Source organism: Cnephaeus nilssonii (genome assembly GCF_951640355.1).
Source record: "Cnephaeus nilssonii genome assembly, chromosome: 3".
NCBI classification, from domain to species: domain Eukaryota; kingdom Metazoa; phylum Chordata; class Mammalia; order Chiroptera; family Vespertilionidae; genus Cnephaeus; species Cnephaeus nilssonii.
This window is the reverse complement of record NC_137074.1, coordinates 55,447,268-55,467,028: the sequence shown is the minus strand read 5'-3', so window position 1 is coordinate 55,467,028 and position 19,761 is coordinate 55,447,268. Positions and strand designations below refer to the sequence as shown.

The 19,761-nt window shown below is 46.6% G+C and overlaps 1 protein-coding gene across 4 annotated transcripts in view; it reads left to right on the top strand.

The window, feature by feature from the left end:
- The first annotated feature begins 996 nt into the window (after positions 1–996).
- LOC307096987 (kalirin) overlaps positions 997–19,761 on the top strand; it is a 473,518-nt gene continuing 454,753 nt past the window's right edge. For all 4 annotated transcript variants that reach the window (XM_079766806.1, XM_079766805.1, XM_079766804.1 and 1 more), the window contains exon 1: positions 997–1,448. In XM_079766806.1, coding sequence (XP_079622932.1) covers positions 1,376–1,448 — 73 coding nt within the window. In that variant the 5' untranslated portion in view covers positions 997–1,375. The remainder of the gene's footprint in view (positions 1,449–19,761) is intronic.

Here is a 19,761-nt window from a genome sequence, read left to right as displayed (position 1 = left end):
CATTAATTACCCCATACAGCATCTGCTTTCTTTCTTTGCTGTCATCCCCATTCCTCTCCAGCCTTTCTCCCCACTTTAATTGAAATTCAGCTTGCTGTAACACCTCCCTTCTCCTGGCCAACTGGATCTCTCCATTCAAACGAGGAAGAAGAACAAAACAGAGCCCCAGGGATCAGGGAGTTTTGACAGCTGTCCAAGAGAAGCGCTGAGCTACGGGCCGAGCACCGAGGCAGGACAGAGACGAATGGGAGACAGAAGAGTGACGGAGGGAGGGAGGGATAGGCAGGGGGACGTCGCAAGAGGAACGAACTGGACAAAGAGTCACGGAGCCAGGCAGAGATGTGTAAAGGGGCGCTGAAAAGGGGGAAAAGGAAGAAAAAGCTAGAAAAGAACTCTGGGGAGGTCGGGAGGAAAACGCAAGAGGTTCCGGAGGGGAGTAAGACAGGAGAGAGCTTATCGGGAAGGCGGGAGGAAAAGTCCAGCCCCTAGGGACAGGTCAGTCCAGCCCGGGGAGCGGTCTGCAGAGGAGGCGGACTAGCAGCTTGGGGTTCCCCCTCGCACACCTGGAAGCGGGGCGCGGCGCGGAGCCCAGGGCGAGCCCGCGTGCGCCGGGCGGCCCCGCCCCTCCGGCCGCCCCCCGCGCGGGGCTTTCCTGCGGGGGCTCAGGAAGCCGGCCTAGCGCCGCGGGAACAATAGCTCGGGGCGGCTCTCGGCCCCCCGAGAGGCCGGCGCCGGGCCGCGGGGCGAGGAGGCGACCGCGCCGCCGGGGGTCCGCGGCCAGCCCCGGCCCGGGCCGGAGCCTCAGCGGAGCTCGGCGCTGCCCGGTCATTGTTGGCCGGGACTGGGGAGCGGGAGCCGGGGGAGGAGCTGGCAGGCGGCGGCGGCGGCGGGAGCCAGAGGGGGAGCCAGAGAGCGGGCGAGCGAGCGCGGGAGGGAGGAGGTAGAGAGACAGGGAGGGCGGGAGGGAGGAGGAAAAATAAAGAGGAGAGCCGAGCAGGGCTGAACAATAGAGACAGGCAGACGGGCGAGGAGGAGAGCCAGCTGCCGCCGCCGAGCAGGAGCGGGCGCCCAGGCAGCCCGGACCCCGGCCCGGGCCCGGCCCCGGCAGACAGCAGGCGGCCAGCGCCCCCGGGGAGGGGGACCATGGGGGAGCCGGCGGCAGGCGCCCCCAGCCCGCCGCGCGCCTCCGCTTGAGGGAGGCTCGGCGCTCCCTGCCCCAGCCCCGCCGCCCAGCCTCCAGCCCCCGGAGCCCGGAGCCCAACGGGTCTGCGGCCGCAGCCGCTGCGCCCCGCGCCCTCCGCCCACCCGGCTCCGGGCAGCCCTCGGCCCCGGGCTTCGCCGGCCCCCGGCTGCTCGCGGACGCCCTCCCCCAGTCATGAACCCCCCGGAGGGGGCGGCGGAGGAAGGAGGAGCAGCCGACTCGGACGTGGACGCCTTTTTCCGGACAGGTAGGCTGGGCAGGGCGCGGGCGGCCGGGGGCAGGGCCGCTGCCTCGGACGCCGCGTCTCGGACAAGTTTGGGGAAGCAGGGCTGTTGCTGCGGTGTGCATGTCGGGGAGCAGCCCCCCTCGTCGTCCGGGCTGGAGTTGCCGAGATTCCTGTTGTGATGGCAATGCTGGTAGCGTTTCGGGGGGTGAGTGGGGGCTGGGAGCGCGGCGCCCCTCGGTGTCCACCCCACTTGCGGGAGTCTGTGGTGGGGAAGCGGGAGGCGGTGCCCTCGGCTGCCTTCCCCGGAGCGCGGGGATGGGGCGATGGGGGATCACTTTGCAGCGCGCCGCTCGGGCTCCCGGCGTCCCCGGCCCCTCCCTCGGTCGGTCCCCCTTCTCCCAGCGCCTGTCAGCCCGGCTCCGGCCGCCCTGGGCTGGCACCCCTTCCCGTCCAGGGGCCCGGGGTCCCGATGGGCAAAGAGGGCCGTGGGGACCCGGAGTCACGAAGGCTGCAGACTGACAGGCAGGAGCGGGGCGGACCCAGGACGGTCAAGCCGGGTGTGTGCGGGGAGCCAGCGTCTTAGACTTGAGAGGCAGATCGTGTTGGGAGGGCGGTGGGCGCCTCGGACCTCCTCCTTGTCCTCCTCTCTTCCAGTTCTGGAAAGAGATAAGCTTTTCATAAGAACCACTCATTCCTGGAAGTGTGAGTTAGCGTCGTCCTCATACACACCCACTGGATCTTTGCTTGCCCGTGGGTTGTAAAGCCCCCAGATTCGTCTTCCCAGCGTTTGCAGCCTCGCCATCTCCCATCCCCCAGGCCTATAGCTTCTCCTGTTCCTTGGCTACAGAGTCCCTTCCCAGAACAGACACCTACCGCCCTCATTTCCCCACCACCTGTGGCCCTGTTTTTCTGATGGCTAGGGATTCCCCAAGTCCCTTTTACCTGTGGCTTCCACCAACTCGGGAGATAGAGCTCCCCATCTCCCATGTCTGGAACCATTTTGTCTGGAATCTTTGTCCCACGGAGTCCAGTAAGTTATGGGGACTGGCGCTTCTGCCCTCTCCTTCAGTAAGTTGGATTAGAGGTCAGGGATCAGGATAGCTCTGAAGCTCTCTGCACATCCATCTGTTTCCTAACCTCACTGCCTGGCCCTGGAGGTCATCTCTAGGAGTGCTTTGTTGGGGAGGCTTGTGGCTTTAGAAGTCAAGACTTGATTGGCCCATATGTTCATTTTCTAGTGGGTCTGGAAAGGAAAATGCTGGAGTACAGGAGCAGATGCCAGGACGGGGGAAAGCAGAGGGAGCCCCTGTTACCCTATCCTGCTTCCTAGGGATCAGCCTTGCCTCTCTCCCTCCTTCCTTTCCCCCAGAGGTGGATTCTACACACACATTCATATTCATTCATATTCTCTCTCTCTCTCTCTCTCTCTCTCTCTCTCTCTCTCTCTCTCTCTCCCTCCCTCCCTCCCTCCCTCCCTCCCTCCCTCTCTCCCTCTCTCCCCTCTCCCCCTGGGAACCAAAGCATGGATTCTAAAGTGCATGTAGGGAGCCATCATCTCAGACTTGACTTGAGTTTGTAGCCTGCCATCTAGGGTCCGATTTCTGTGAGCTAAATGATACCAGAAAACATTCACCAGGGGGTCTTCCTGAACCCTCTTGCCTCCCATCTGGGGCAAAAGTCTGACTTTTCTTAGCTTGAGGAAAACTCTTGAAGTGGGAGCCTTCCCACTTTTTCTTTTTATTTTTTGGCGTTCACTCCTCCTTTCCCTTTCCAACCACCTAAACACTGGTTCCTGTCTATTCTCTGTCCCAGGCCCTTGGAGCGGAGCTTAGTTTCTGGAGGCTTGCTAATTTCTGACAAATGAATTCACACAGTGTTAATGGTGTTAATGGCCTCTAATGGTCCAATGTGTTACTTTTCCCAGGGCCTTTCAAAACACAACACGGAGCTTACATTGTCTATCCCAGGCTCAAATCACAGAGTGAATAGCAGACTCCTGGGGACTCCTGTTAGGGATATTCTTTCCTCCTTGTGCGGCCTTGTTGAAGGGGGGCTAGGTCTGATGTGCTCTTAGAATCAGAGAAATGTGAAAACCTTAATGCCTATGGCTGGAAATGACTGGTTACCTGTAACAAGTTCCAAAAGGGAGTGCAGGCTGGCCCTCTGTGCTGGCTTCTTGATCTTACCCTTCCCAATCTTTAGCCTGGGCTTTTGCTGGGGATTCTTGAGCCTGGAAAAGGCCATATTTCTTAACCTTTTTCCTTCTGATTCCCCTGTCTATGGGACATAGCACTACACCTGGTAATCAGGACATTATGAATTTATTCAACTGAACAACTGGGAAAACCTTCAAACAAATTCTCCAAAGGCCCCAGTGCCAGGATTACCTCCTTCTTTTTGGTGGAAAATTTTGCATGCACTAAGACCAGACTGGCAATTGCTTTGTCAAAACTATGGCATACTGTGCCTCTAATCAGGCATGTTTCAAAGTATTCTATCATTTTGGTCCCTTACTTGTCATCTTCCAATTATTTTGGTATTTCAGTTCTCTCGACCAACTGATTAAGCTAGAATTCTTAAATCTTACTTCCCTGCATGCATGTGGAGACACACAGACACCACCCCAGCACACTATTCTTACAGACTGGTGGACTCCTTATCAACTACCTGGGAATTCTCTGTTCCAACCTGGGAAAGTGTGTCTCATTAATTTTATTGATCATGGTTATGAGGCAGAGAAGGGGAAATATGGAAACTCAGAACTGGGAATAGGAACGAAATGGAATAGACAGCCAACGAGGATTTTTCAACTCCTAGAAGCCTTTTGCTGTCCAGGATGCTGTGGAATACTAACAAAATATTCAAAGTGCTTTCTGCCCTTGAAGAACTTTAAAAAAGGTGTTTGACAGTTACTTCTCAGAGAATAATTAATTGCTAAACATTATGGTGCTATAAGATAAAAAGTTGACAGAACCGCAGAGGAGTGGAACTGAGGATTACCCTTGGGGAGGGCTGTGGATGGGGAGTGGGAAGAGCAGCGTGGGCACAGGGAGGTTGGGGCATTGACACTGAGGATTTCTGGCTGGCCGAACGGAAGGTGTAGTTTGGGGAGGAAGAGGAAACAGGATTGGTAAGTAGGGCAAGGCCAGATAGGAAGAGCCTTGGGAGCCCAAGAGAAGTGTCTGGATTTGATTCAGGGTCAGTAGGGAGTCATTTAGGTTCTTGAGCAAGGGCATATCCTGAAGAAAGTGATATTTGGAAAGTTTAACCTGGAGGTAATATTACTGATGAAGTGGAGAAGAGAGAGAGAATCCAGGGAGATGCAAAAGTGATCCAGACCCGGGGGTGGGGTGGGCGGCGCCGGAGGCTTGGTGGCAAAAGGATGGGGAATCAGGAACAACACAGAGACATTTTCAAAGGTGGAAATGTGGGGATTTGTTGACAAACTAGCTATAGGGGGAAAAGAAAATTAAGCCCATGAAGAAGCAGAAGTAGCTGGGCTGGCATTGCAGAGGACTGACAGTGTCCCTACTGACGTGGTCTGGTTGAAGACAGGAGCTGGTTTTGCAGGTAGTGATGTTAGCTTCACATGTGGATAATTGGAGGTGATTGAGGGACATCCAAGTGGAGTTGTTTTTGGGAAATGTGGCCTCAAGACAGGAGCATAGGCAGAGGTTAGAGTTGGCAATGTAGGTGTGGAAACTTTCTGCGTCAAGAAATTGGGGAGAAACCCTTATTTAGGAAGTGACAGCAAAGGAGACTTGATCCTGGGGACCCCAGAAAGTCAGCATGGGTTTTGATGTGATGACAGGCTACAGACATATTGAGTAGGAGGAACGCAGGAGCAACTGGATGTCACTGGATGTGATAAAAAGAAGGCCACTGGGAGCTCTTGGGAGTATAGTATTAAAAGAGGAATTTAGAATAGGGACTTGGGATGGTGGGTAGAAAGCAGTTACTTGCAGAGTTTATCCGTGAAAGGAAAAAGAGATTGTATGCTCATCATAAGGGATGTTAGTATCAAGAAGAGCAGTGTGTGTGTGTGTGTGTGTGTGTGTGTGTGTGTGTGTGTGTGTGTTTCAGAGTCAGAACAGGTTTGGAGGTGGAAGGGAGCAAGCTTGTGGATAGGACAAACTGAAGATGTGAGATTGATTGTTGAGTTAGATACCTGAAGAGGTGAAGTAAGAGTGGGTTTTCTAACAAATGTAAGAACTTAGCTTTGGTGACATAGGAGAAAACTATTTCTTTAAGATTCAAGGGTAAAACAAGAAGATAAATGAAAACAGAATGATGTGGAAATATCTTCCACCTCTGTCTTTCTGTTGAGCTTTGTCCTGTGAATCCAGACATTTTTAGCTGGAGTGTTTGCTGTCACTTGGACTTCGGCCAGCCTCAAAATCAGCTGTGTATGTCTTGATAACTCCCCAGACTAGCTCCCAGAAACTTGTGGGGAGTAGCAAGAGGACTTTGTTGTTCTGGAGAGGGAAAGTTGTTAATATTTCTAATATTGCATTTACATCAGCTGTTTCTATATTAGTGTATTTTAGAACGTATCGATGACATCCAGGCGCATCTCCGTAAGATTTTGGAGGCTTTGCTTCTTTCCTTGTTACTTATAGTCTGTGAGGAATCTCTCCTCTGACAAGCCCGATTGAATTGTCTTTCATAGTTAGCCCAGTTGTCCATCTGCAGGGCCTCTTCCCTAGGCCAGGACCCATCATGCCAATCATGGACTCATGTAGTGGCCTTCATTCTTGTCCCTTGGAAACTGATCGCCCCCGCCCCCCTTCAAATTGCCAACCTGCAGGCAGATTGTACTTCACAAAGTAGATTACACTACTTGCATCACATTACTGCTTGGTCTCTGGACCTACAATAACTCCCCAGTGCCTTTAGGGTCAAGTTCTTACAGCTCAGCTCCAGCCTGACTGCTTTTCTCACTATCCAAGGGCATCTTGATTCATGTTCTCCTTGAATCATCCACCCTGGCACCCCCATTCTCCAAATCCTGCCCTAGCCAGTTTGGCTCAGTGGAGCGTTGGCCTGTGGACTGAAGGCTCCTGGGTTTGATCCTGGTCAAGGGCACATACATCCCTGGCCCTGGTTGGGGTGCGTGCGGGAGGCAACCAATTACATTGATGTTTCTCTCTGTATTTCCCTCTCCCTTCCATTCTCTCTAAAAACCAATGGAAAAATATCCTTAGGTGAGGATTAACAACAACAAAAATCCAACTCATTCTTTAAAACTTGAGCCCCACCTTCTTCTGGGAGCTTTTGCCACTCAGAAGAGCAATCCTCGCCTCCAAGTTCCTGAAACACTGACTTGTCTATACTCATTTTCTCATTTCATCAGTGGTGGTATATTGTTGTTTTTTTGCCCTTTCATACATGTAGGGTTGATTTCTACTATTGAAATTCTTTGTTCTTTGGAGGTAAGGAAAAAGAACCTTTAAAAAGCTTGTGATTGATATATCTCCTCCCCCAATATAGATAAAGCAAACATGGCAATATATGAACAGTTGTTGAATCTAGGTGATGGTATATTGGTATTCACTGTACGATTCTTTAAACTTTTCTCTCAGATGATAGCCCCATCCTATTTAGACGGAGGAACTGGACATCATCATGTTCAGATCATAGAGAAGGGAGGTTTGGGAATAACAACCTATGTTTGTGTGCAATTCTTCGACTAAATATGACCACCCTGGCTGTGCATTGCCAGGCACCTAAAGGGGAGGGGTCTCTTACATCCTGAGTGCTCTTCTGCAGCAATAGAAAACACCTTTTTTTGACATTGTGCTGGGTGATCCAGAATGTAAACATGATGCGTAATTAAGTGTTTATTGTTCCTTCTTGATTCTCTTCTACTTCTACTCATCATGAATTGGGCTTTTAGTCACACAATTTTCCAGGAACATGTGGGGAGTAGCGAGAGGACTTTGTTGTTCTGGAGAGGGAAAGTTGTTAATATTTCTAATGTTGCATTCACATCGGTTATTTCTATGTTAGAACGTATCAGTGACACCCAGGCACATCTCCATAAGATTTGGGGGGCTTTGCTTCTTCCTTATGCTACCAAACATCAATAACTTTATTATTGGTACATTCTGTCTAGTTGTATTCAGTCAACTTTTGTGGGATGAAATAGGTCTTGGAATAAACTGAAACTACAGAAAGAAATTAAGTTAGAAGTAAGAAAAGTCTACTGACTGTAAATATCAAAACAAAACATTAGAACAGGTGAAGTAGAGGTCCTTTTTAGATGTTGGAGAATGAACATTTTTACTTTTCAGTGTTCTTTCTGGTTCTGGAACTTGGCAGATTGTTTACTTGTGGAAATAGTCAGTAGGGTATAGTCCAGTGATTCTCAACTGGGGACAATTTTATCCCCCAGGGAACCATTGTAAATGTCTGGAGACATTTTTTTTTCCGATGTTATAATTCAGGGAGGGGGGTTGCTACTGACATCTAGTGGGTAGAGGTCTAGGGTATTGCTAATCATCTTATAGTGCACAGGACAATAAAGAATTATCTAGCCCCAAAATGTTAATAGTGCTGAGGCTGAGAAACCCTGTATACCAGAGATCACGGGCTTTGTTGTGTAAGATAGACTCAGCACTAACTAAGGATGGAATCCTGGGTAAATTATTTAATCCCTCACAACCTCAGTCTTCTGAAAAACTGGACTAATAATAATTTTACAGGAAGAGAGCAATCCGTCTCAGTTTTGTTTTGATAACAATTTGATAATAATTGAGAGGATTAAGAGGGAAAACAATGTGTAAAAAGCATCTAGCGGTTTCTGACACACTTGCAATCCTAGTCTTTGTTGTTCCTGCTGTTTTAGTTATTGAGTGAATGTGATAGCACCAAGGCTGGGGTATCTCTGGAAGGGGTGCTGTGCAGGGCTTTTGACATGGGGTGGGAGAGGATGCCAGAGAGGCAAGCTGATGGAGTACAAGGAGCTTGTCTGTGGAATCAGAAGGCTAGGGTTTGGGCCTCAGTTCTTTCATTCAATCGTTTAATGATTTGTTTGACAAATATTTATCGAGTGCCTACTGCAGCCGTGTACTATGCTATGGGAGTGTATAAAATCATTAAAAGAAAAAATATAGAGCAGGAAGGGAAATGGATATAAATGTATCCCCTCAGGGAGCACTTGGATTTAAGGAATAGGAAAAAGAGAAAAAAGAAGCCCATGAAGTAAGCTTAGAAGGTTAGGCAAGAGAGCAGGAGATGAACACTCCCCTTTGCTCTCTACTTATCTGAATGACTTGGGCAAGTGACTTTAACATCTTTGTAAGATGAGGACAATACCCCCATACTCCCAACAGGACTATTGAGAGACTCAAATAAGATAGTGTGTGTGAACGGTCTTTATACGTTGTACAGTTCTATCCAAATATATGTGGATAGTTCCTTCCAAATTGAATGTTCTATTACTCTAAGTGCCTCTTCTGACAAGTATTATCTTATTTAATCTGACTTCCATGGGACCTTTCCAGCCCAGGAAGAGAGCAATCCTTCTCAGTTTTGTTTCCGGGCACTCCTCTCCTCTCCTCTGCAACAGTATAAAAAAGCCAGCCCCCAGGCTCTGGCACATGGCCCCATGCCATCTGGAGGTGCCCAGCAAGAACGGAGTTATGTCTTCTGCCAAGCCTCAGGTGGGTGCAGTGAATCAGCCCTTCCTGCTCCTTCTCTGTCGGCATGCAGTTCAGACTTCTCCTGCCACTCTTTTGTGTGTGAATGGCAGCAAAATACCTAGGAAATGATTGACAGCCACAGAGCTGTTGGATCAGTAGAGCTGCTTGAAATCGTGTCTGCTGAGGAGTGAGGGAACAGAAAGAATCAGCTGGTAGGACAGAGGAATTAATTCAGAGAAGTAAAGAAGAAAACTGTTGAATTAGCTTTGTCTCCTCCCCTTCTGTCCCATGGCATTATTAGAAGGGAGCTGGACATTAGCTAGAAAATATGGACATGAGGGATACACAAGTAGGAGTGAAAAGTTGTAGTTGAGCTGCGTTCTTGAGGAAGTGGTTACTTCTTAAGCTGAGACTTGAAGGAGGGGTAGGATTTGGATGGGAAAGACAGAAAGTATTGTGTTTCCAGGTTCGACCCATGTTAGAAGGAGGTGCGGACTCTCATGGCATATTTGGGGTAGTAAGAGGTCCAGTTTATGTGACTCAGAATACAGGTGGAGGATTAAAGGGAGATAAAATTCATAAGGGAGTGAGGATCAGGTTGACTGATTGCTTCATTTATCAAACATTTACTGGGCTCCTAGATTATAAAGGGCTTTGAGTCACAGGCCAAGGAGTTTGGTCTTTTCTGCAGTTTGCTTTTGGGAGACACTAAAAGTTTCTGAATGGGTGATGACATGGTCAGGAAGATAAATCTGGCAGTTCTATTGATTAGAATGGGAGAGGTGCTGCTGGCCAGGGCTGGATTGGGAGACCACTGTGATAGGTAAGGAGGGTCTGAACTTGAGATGCCACAGTGGAAATGGAGAGGAGGGGATGGATATGAGGGACCTTGTGGAGGTAGAGTTTATAGGACTTGGCAACTTGGATGTAGACATGTCAAGGAAAAGGCAGGAATCAAAGATTACTCCAAAGCTTAGAGCCTGGATGACTGGCGGGGGGGTGGGGGGTGGGCGGGGAGGGAAGGAATGTAGATACCCTAAATGAAAACAAGGAGTTAGGAAGAGGACAAGCAGCTGTGGGGAGGCAGGAGGAGAGAAAGGATTTGGGAATTTACTTTGGGACATGTTGCATTTCAGGTGTCAGTGAAATAGCTAAGGGAGGTGTTGATTCCGTAGGTGGATAACGGAGAGAGTTGGGAGCTTTGGAGGGAGGCCAGAGCCGGGAAAGTAGATTTGAGAGATATCCTTAAGAAGTTGTGGCTAGATTATCCGAATAGATGAGATAATACATGAAAAGCATATATAGACTTAAGGGCTGAGGGCCAAGGACAGAGCTATAGACTCAAGTAAAAGGCTGGAGGAAAACCAGGAGAGAGCAGTGCTTGCAGAAAAACAGGTTTTCAACAGGGCCTAAAGCTGCAGAGAGGTGGAGGGAGCTCGGGACTGAGCAAACCTCCTTGGTTCTGGACGATGGGAGATTGGTAACCTTTGAAATTATGTATGGGAGTTGGAATCCAAATTGCGAGGGGAATGGGAAAGGAGAGGATGGGGAGGAAGTGGTGGGAGTGCATATAGATGACTCTTTGGAAAGGTTTGGCTGTGAAGGGAAGGTTAAAAATAGTAAGGTAGTTGGAGATGGGTAGCAGAATTGAGGGAAGGCTTTTTTTAGGTGGGGAAGATATGTGAATACCTAGGGGTGGGGAGGAAGGAGAAGGCAGGCATGAGGGAAAGAATGAATATTCAGGAAAGAGAGGAGGAATTGATGGAGGAAAGTCCTCACTGAGCCTGGAGGAGTGGATTTCAATGTCAGCTGCAGGGTGAGCTTTGGGCTAGAGAAGGAGACTGGGAGAAGGTGGACCTTAGTAAAGTAGCTGGCTGTCAAGGGCCTCAGCTGAGGGCACAATGTGCCTGATCAAAGGTCCCAGCAGAGAGCGTATCAGCTGGTTTGGAGATTCAGAGGCTAGTGGTGCCGTGCTTAAGGAGGGTGGTGTGAGCTGAGGGCAGATGTAAAATGGGTGAGCGGGGTTGGCTTGCCATCCTAGAAGGCCAGTGAACAGAAAAGATGGGAAGAAGTCTAGGAGATCCCAAATTAGCAATCCTTTTAGAAATGCTGGTGTTTTTCTTTTGTAGGTCAAGGTAGGATCTGCTGTAGGCTATATAGTCCCACCTGCAGAATCACCTGAACAGAGTGTGAGTCCCAAAGGCAAGTTAGTGGGGTGGATGGTGAGTGGGGAAGGAGAGAGGGGGCGGGGGGACTCAGGCACAAAGATATTGGGGGCTGCTTCTTGGGGAAAGGTCCATGCCTGGCTGTCAGGTACTGGATCTCCCTGGGATGGGACCTGCTCTTGAATTTCCAGAGTTTTCTCAATGCCTCTAGAAGTCCTAGAAGAAAGAGGAAGCATAGAGATTATGGAAGAGCCTCTTACCCGTGCTTCTTCATGAAGACGAACACCTCACACAAGAGCACTCCGATTCTGTTGGCCCTAAAGCACTCCCTCTGACTGGACTCTCCACTCTCCTTTGAGGGACAAACCCAAGAACTTTCATTAAGTTAAAAGCCCCATTTCATTAAAGGCTTCTCAGAGACCTGATGCAGCCCTCCAGAGGGGTGGGGAGTAGGAATCTGAGGGCTGCTATTATTGAAAGGTGGGCTGTGGGGGACTGGGCTTCTGTTTCTTAGAGTAGAAGGAGGTGGGAGTTTCCTTAGATGTAGCTCAGCCCCAGAATCAGTGTTAAAACAGAGTAGGAACTTACTAGCTGTATGACCTTGTGCAAGTTACAACCTCTCTGACCTTCAATTTTCTCATTTGTAAAATGGGTAAAAAAAAAATCCTTACCTCTCAGGATCGCTGGATGTTTGTAGATATATTGTATATTGTTATAGTTATGTTCATATTGTAAATAGTAATAGAAATGCAATTTTATTACTAGTAATGATTATTTTGTAATATATGTAATATATTTGTAACATATGTAATATAACCATATTACTAGATAGATGAGTCTGTTTTCCAAATCATGAAAATTATGATGTTTCAATAGCATGTTTCCCCCTTCTCTCCCCAACCTACCTATCCTCCCTCCCTCCCTCCCTCCAGTTCTTCCTTCCATCTGTAACAGCATAGAGATAGGTATGGGTATGATTTTAAGCTTGTAGTTATAGCTATTCCAGGCCATGGCAGGCAGGGACTGGGAATATGGCTAAAATTCTCCATCTTTTACACTCTTACCCTGCAGCCCAGGAACAATGAGCATCTATGGGTGGGGGTGGGGTGGGGTGGGGAAACAGTACTGAGTTGGCAGCTGGACTGTAGGCCTAGAAGGAGACCCCGGAGACTGGCAGATGGTTAATTGGATATGACAAAAGGGGGCTAGGAGGTGGGGTCTGGGGCTCCTGGGGGATTCCTGACTGAGACTTTTTACTGTCCTGGAAAGGAGACTGTGGGGAGAGGGAGGAGTAGCTTCAGGAACAGTTAAGAAAAAGATTGGCAGGACTCCACGTTGGTGTGTGGCCGTGGAAGGACAGAACACCATTGGGAGTGATGTCACAGCTTTAATTTCGAGGGTAGGTGCAAGATATTAAGTCCCTTCTCTGTACCCCAGTGCACTGGCACATAACAGGCTCAGATACTTGGATGTAAAGAGAGTGCTTAACCAAACATTGGAACAGTACAACTTTCTAGTCATTCTTTCTGATCCCAACCACTGAGTTTTGATAGCTAAATATCATTATTACTTTTGATGAAAACTGGACAAAGAACTGATCAAATTCAGCAGAGTGCTAGATTTCAGTGAGTGGATCTCTTTATTTATTCCTGCACTCATTCATTCAAGTGTCAAACACAAGCTGTGCACATACTAAGTGCCAGGCACTGGGGGGTACACAAACAAGTTAAAAATAATATTTTCCACAAAACAGTCTAGTTGGATTGCCTGACACATAAAGCAAATGATTGCAATGTAATATATTAAGTGCCATAAGAGGATCAAGGATCGACAACCTCATCTGGATGGGTGTGGGGAGAATTCACTCAAGAGGAGTTACTTAGGCTGAAATAGATGAGGAGGTGGTGAAATTGAAGACAGACCACGGTTCAAGAAGCTTGGCAATAAAAATAAGGAGAAATATAAAGTGGTGATTGAAAGGAAATTTTGAGAGTACTGGCAATGTCCTGTTTGTTGACCAGAAGTGTGTTCTGTTTGTGAAGTGTCAGTGAGCTGTAGACTAATATGTGCAATTTTGTGTACACAAATTATACTTTAATAATAATTTTTAAAAAGTCATCAGGTCCAGTGAATTTTTTTTTATTTTCCAGAGAGAGAAAAATATTTGAATGTGTGAAAAAGTCATTGGAGGAGGCAGTGGTGTAGAGACTGAAGGTGTTAGAAGGTGGTATGTGTGTGGGCAGGGTAACGGTGAGCTCTAGCTTCCTCAAAGTCAGAAAAGGATGGGATTCCCAGACACAGAGGTTATCTCTGGGATGGAGGGACAGTTCTTTCTCTGTGGCTGCAGGAAAAGATCAGGTAGTGTTCAGGTCTGATGCTAGAACTTTTATTGAGCTGATTTTAGTCTTCTCTGTGAATGGGAGCCAAGGTCATATGATGGACTGAGGGATGCTGAGAATCTGAAAAGAGAGGAGACAGACTGGATCCATTCTCTGGAGAATGAGTGAGGAATGCATAAAAGAATGATCTGTCTGGTTGAGTTCAGATTGGGCCAGGTATGCAGGCTTCTGAATCTTGCTCAGCCGTGGAGGCTCTGGAGAGGAGGTAGAAACAGTAGACTCTTGAGTGCTAGGGTGTTAACTCTGCCAAGATTTCCATGGGGGAGATGAGATGTGCGCTAGAGTTGTTTGGATGCCAGCCTCTTCCTAAAACCTTACTGAACATTGATGGATCAAAGGCCTATTGGAGGCCCTACTTTGGAAAATGGTCACGTCTGGTTTCCCCAAGTAGGCTGCACGCACTTTTGGTTTGGACTTGTCTGTATTCTTCTTGATAGCCAGGTCAGTGCCTTGAAGAAAATACTTGCTTGATTAGTATTTGTTGGCTTGATTTTTTTAAAGAGCCATTTATTCGTGTGTAAGCCATTTGGGAGTTTTATAATGAAACATTGTGCTAAGGAAATGTTTTTTTGTTGTTGTTGTTGTTGTGGACAGGCAATTCTACCTTAAACAAAAAGACCTTTGAAATCAATACTGACTGTGAAATATAGTGCACAACTCTTGTTGATTCTGGTAAATTAGAGGGGGACCCCTTTTATCATTTGCTTACAAATACTCATATATTTCATAGGCACTGGAAAAGTAAAGATGTACTCTTATTTCAGAAAAACCCATACAGGAAGGTTCAAATATACAAATGGACCAACTAATCAATATTGAGTGAGTGTCTGCCATGTGCCTAGTATTATGCCAGATACTGAGGGGGCTGCTAAAGATGGGTAACAAATGCTTCTTGCTTCTGAAGAGTTTATGGTCTTGTTGCATTGGGAAGGGGGAACTTATATAAATTGGTTAATGGGAGATCAATCAGAAAGGGAGGTTTACTCATTCATTCATTTATTTAATGTGTATTTGTTGTCTATAAGCTAAAAGATAATTTAATTTAAGTAAGTGGTCAACAGGTTTCACTTAGATTCAATTCTCAGTATACTTTCATAGAACATTCATTTTTAATCCTGAAGTTTTTAATTATAAAATTAATGCTGGCTCACTGTAGAGCATTTGGAAAATATGACCAAATATAAAGGATAGAAAAGCCACTGTGATTCCATCACCCAGAGAGAACCCTTGTGTGTTTGAGATATTTCCTTCTGGTCTTATTTTCTATGTGTACAAGCTCCCTTGGTCCATAGTTTGTATTTTGACCATTGAGTTGAGTTGAAAGACAAATTGGGGGAGGAGTATTGACATTTTCTAAATTGAAGCCACTTTTCCCAATTAATTTAAATGTATGATACACCAGTATACACATTTCTATTGAGCAAACTAAGACATTCATAAGCCAAGTGATCTTTTTTAAAAAATATATATTTTATTGATTTTCCACAGAGAGGAAGGGAGAGAGATAGAGAGTTAGAAACATTGATGAGAGAGAAACATCAATCAGCTGCCTTCTGCACACCCGCCACTGGGGATGTGCCCGCAACTAAGGCACATGCCCCTGACCGGAATCGAACCTGGGACCCTTCAGTCCACAGGCTGACACTCTATCCACTGAGCCAAACCGGTTTCGGCAGCCAAGTGATCTTTATATGGGAATAATGTAGGAAGGCAGAGGAGGGGTAAAGCCATTGGTACTTATTGTTAAACAAAATATTTACACAAAACGTAAGTGCAGGATCTGTGGTCCAAAGTGAATGCTCTTTCTCCCCCCTTCCTGATGTTAAGAAAAAGTCAACAGATATATGTACCTGTTGCATGTACATGTTTATCCAAATGTGTGGCTTTCTTTCTTATTTAACAAAAAGAAATGATGCTATACCCATTTTTCTGCAACTTGCTTTTATCAATTTATAATCACGGGCATTTTTCCATGTCAGTACCTCCTTTGATTTGAGTTGTGTTACATTCTGTTGTGGGGATGTGCTATATTTTATTTAACCATTCTCCTAATGATGGATATTTATAACCCAGCTTTTCTGTGCACTAGTGTTTGTTCTGGGACATTATTTGGTCCAAAGAGTAGCAAGAAGGGCCACCTATTATTTGATCCTTTTCAAAGGTGATGTGGGACACTGTAGGTTCAGGATGTTTCCTCTGCTTTTATCCTTAGGAGAGAGGGAGTACAGCCAGTTCCTGTTCTTTGGAGGATAACTTTTTGTGTAATGTTTAAGGATGCTTTTGTTAGTGATGTTTAAATAAATGATAGAGGCCATTCTAGGCTTCTTTTGCTGTGTGTCTTTAAGTGACCTAAGGAGCCAGATTTGCAGTCACAATTAGCCAAAAAAAAGCCACATGTGTTCTGTGGGCTTAAGTGAAAGTTAATTCCAATACCACAGGTATGGAAGCGCTTTAGGTTGAGTGTGCAAAAGCCATAAGTCTGTATTTGGCTAGAATAATCCAAGGATGTGATTCAGGACACCTTGGTTTCCAATTCTACCCACCACTAATTAGCTCTGTGACTTGGCCGAGCCAGTTAACATGTCTGCTTTTACAGATGGGACCTCTCTTTTTCCTCATCTGAAGAACGAGGTAAACATCCTTGCCCTGCCATACCTCATAAGAAGAGTATGAGATAAAGTGTGGTAATGGAAGGAAAATGCTTTGGACAAACAATTGCTGACGAAATGAAAAGAGTTTTTGTCGCTGCCTTTCTCTGGGGTCTCCCTTGGTTTTGAGTTGTGGTTGAAAGCTGAGCTTAGGGGACTCAGATGGAAGTGACCGCCTGAGCTGTGTTTGAGGGCTGTACATTTTTTCATGTCTGGTAGGAAATTGGCAGCACTAGGGATGGAGTGAAGCATTTCATGATAACTTCCATTTGCTTTTGGGAAAGAGTTGTGTGTACGAGAGTGAAAGAGTGGCTCTTCTAACTTCCCAGAAAGGCTGAGGATTTTCTCTGATGGGTGACAGTGGAGCTCAGTTGCCCACTTACTTCTTACTACGCAGACATGCAAAGGAAATGTTGCTTTTATAATTTACTAATGTGAAACTCATCTTTCTCAAAAACCCTCACCCCAACTTGGCTAGTGTATAGTATATCAGGTTTTTTTTTTTTTTTCTGGATCAGTCTTTTTGGATGACTGTATCTTTCAGGTAAATTTCTCAGTCACTCAGATTTTCTCGTGTCTCCCACTTCTCTTCAGAATGGGGTCTGCATAGAGGTCACACATGAACTTGTGGTGGTAGTGGTGGGGTGAGGGGCTTAGAGCTGTGGTATGATGGCTGGATTTCCCTTTACTTCATGGGGGCTGGTCTGATTCTTGTACTGCTGTTTGCAAAGGTGTAGCTAGACCTGTCTTGATTTTGGAGAATAGTGTGCTGATCCCCAGTACTAATACTCATGTCCTGACTATTTGCCTATGAGTCAAAGTCCCTGCACATTGCAGCCTCTTAGTCCTGACCCCTAGGCCTTTGACTGGCCACCGACTCTCTGAGCATCTCTGAGTACTATCATCAGCTCACTCAGTACCAATTGTGAGAAGGAAGAAACTATGCATTTGGCCCACCCAGCTAGATGCCCACTTTGGCCAGTGCTGTGTTTTCATTTCCTAACCTTTGCACCATGTGGATCGTGGGACATGATTGGATGATAGGCATGTTCTTAGAGGCCCACAACCTCCTCAGGAGTGGCCTCAGGGTTCTCAGGTGCCATCACACCTATTGGGATATTATATCTTAAAGCTGCCCTCCCCATTCATCAAACCCTGGTTGGGCCTTGAGGTGGGTATATAGGAGGAGCATGAGACCCTGGTATCTGATCTCCTAGACTGAAAATTTCCCAAGTTCCCCTGATGCTGTAAGGACAGGGCTTTCCCTTCTTCACTCATGGCAAGAATCTCCCTTTTGTCGCATACTGAATACTCTCAGTGGTCAAGTTCACCCAGTCTGGATCTTAATATGTTAATGGGAGCTTGAGAATTCAAGCTGCATACTAAAAATATCTTGAGTGTCGACAGCTGAGCATTGACACTTTCTCTTTACCTGCTACCATAACTATCCTAAACGTCTCTGAGGCAAATAGATGAGAGAGGTTAAATATATGTAAGGACATGCAAAAGAGAAAAGTACATTGTGTTTTAAAAAGTAGTACCTTAGTTAAAACAATAATTTTGGGGGACAAAGGTTTAGAAATGGGGTTTCTAAGATTGCCTTCATTGGAATTCCATTTATATACATGTATGTTTATGTGCATATAAACATGCAAATGGGGCATTGTTGATCTTCCAGAGAGCACTTCTTATATCCCATGCACTGTGGTACAGAGGGGAGTATGGCACAGTCCCTGTCTTCAAGGAGCTCCTAGTCTTAGGAGAGCCATGGGGTGGTAATGAATGTCACACAGAGCTGAACTGCTGAATCCTGCTTTCAGAGAGGTCGTCGTTTAGGTCTGGCAAATGTGACTGACGTTTGAGTTAGAGGCCTTGAATGGACCTGGTTTCCCCCTTATCCTGCTAAGAACTGCTTCCCAAGTCTCTCCTTAGCTTCCTAAAATGAGCAGTTCCAGCAAGTTTTCCTTTTTCCAAATAAAGCTAATTCCTTTAACATCAGTCTAGGTTTTCAGGAATATTTCTATATATTCGATAGAAAGGTCATGGTAAATAAGATAAATTAAAAAAATATATATTTTATTGAGTTTTTACAGAGAGGAAGGGAGAGGGATAGAGAGTTAGAAACATTGATGGGAGAGAAACATCAATCAGCTGCCTCTTGCACACCTCCTACTGGGGATGTGCCCGCAACCAAGGTACGTGCCTTTGACCGGAATCAAACCTGGGACCTTTCAGTCCGCAGGCCGATGCTCTATCCACTGAGCCAAACCAGTTAGGGCAAATAAGATAAATTTAAATCAATAAAAAGTAAATAGATAAATGAAGTCCAGCTTAGGGCAATTGCTCTGCTTTTTCTGTGGTGGAGTTCTGTTTGCTGTTGTTTAAAAATATATTTTTATTGATTTCAGAGAAGAAGGGAGAGGAGAGAGATAGAAACATCAGTGATGAGAGAGAATCATAGATTGGCTGCCTTCTGCACACCCCACACTGGGGATTGAGCCTGAAACCTGGTCATGTGCCCCAACCAGGAATCGACCATGACCTCCTGATTCACAGGTCCATGTTCAACCAGTGAGCCACACCAGCCGGGCTGCTGTTGTGTTTAACCTAAATTCTTTCACCTCTTTTTACACAGGAAAAAATTCTGTATTTTACACACTATCTCACACCAGGGCTCTGGGGCTCAAATAGCCTCAGTAGCTGTGAGCAGTATTTCTAACTAGACCAGGTAAAAGGGGAACACTATTCCCTATGAAGGCGGTGGAAACTGGGAGAAAGGCAAACCAGACAAGTCAGGAAAGTACAAAGCAGAAATCAAGAAGCAGGTAAATGATGGTGCCAGATGGTTGGGTTCAAGTGGAAAGAGCAGTGGGCTGGGCGTAGGGAGAACAGCATTGTTATTGATAAGCTTGGTCAAATCCCTCTCTGAGGCCAACGAGAGACTTGAGCTAGGTGGTCTTGAGTGCATTTTCTACCTAGAACATTCTGAGGTAACTGGACAAGAGTAAAGCAGGGCTAGAAACCAGGTGGTCAGTGGGCTGCACAGACTTTCCATCATTTTGAGGCCTTCTGTCTTTGCAGTATGACACTGATTGGTTAGACCCCCTGATGCCAGAGCTCGTAGAGTGACCCCGCATCCTTGCTTGGTGAAGACAGGCTCTGATTCCCTTTAGAAGAATCATCTTGATGGTCAGCAGTGGCTTCAAACTGTTTTGGCCCTTAGACTATTTTGGAAGAAGGGCCAAGTTTCTGCGGTTTCTGGGCCTGTGTTGAAAGGACTACACTTCCTTGCCTGTTCCTTTGCATCCCAAGTCAGTAATTAGGGATGTGCCTGAACACCCCAGATAATGCCTTCATTGGGGCTCCATCGGAGCTGCTCTGCCAGCTCTCCCAAAGCACAGGGAGGACTCACTTATTGATCTTCCTGCCAGTTCATGTCCTTGAATGTTTCTTATTTTGAGTCAGATAGAGAAGATGGT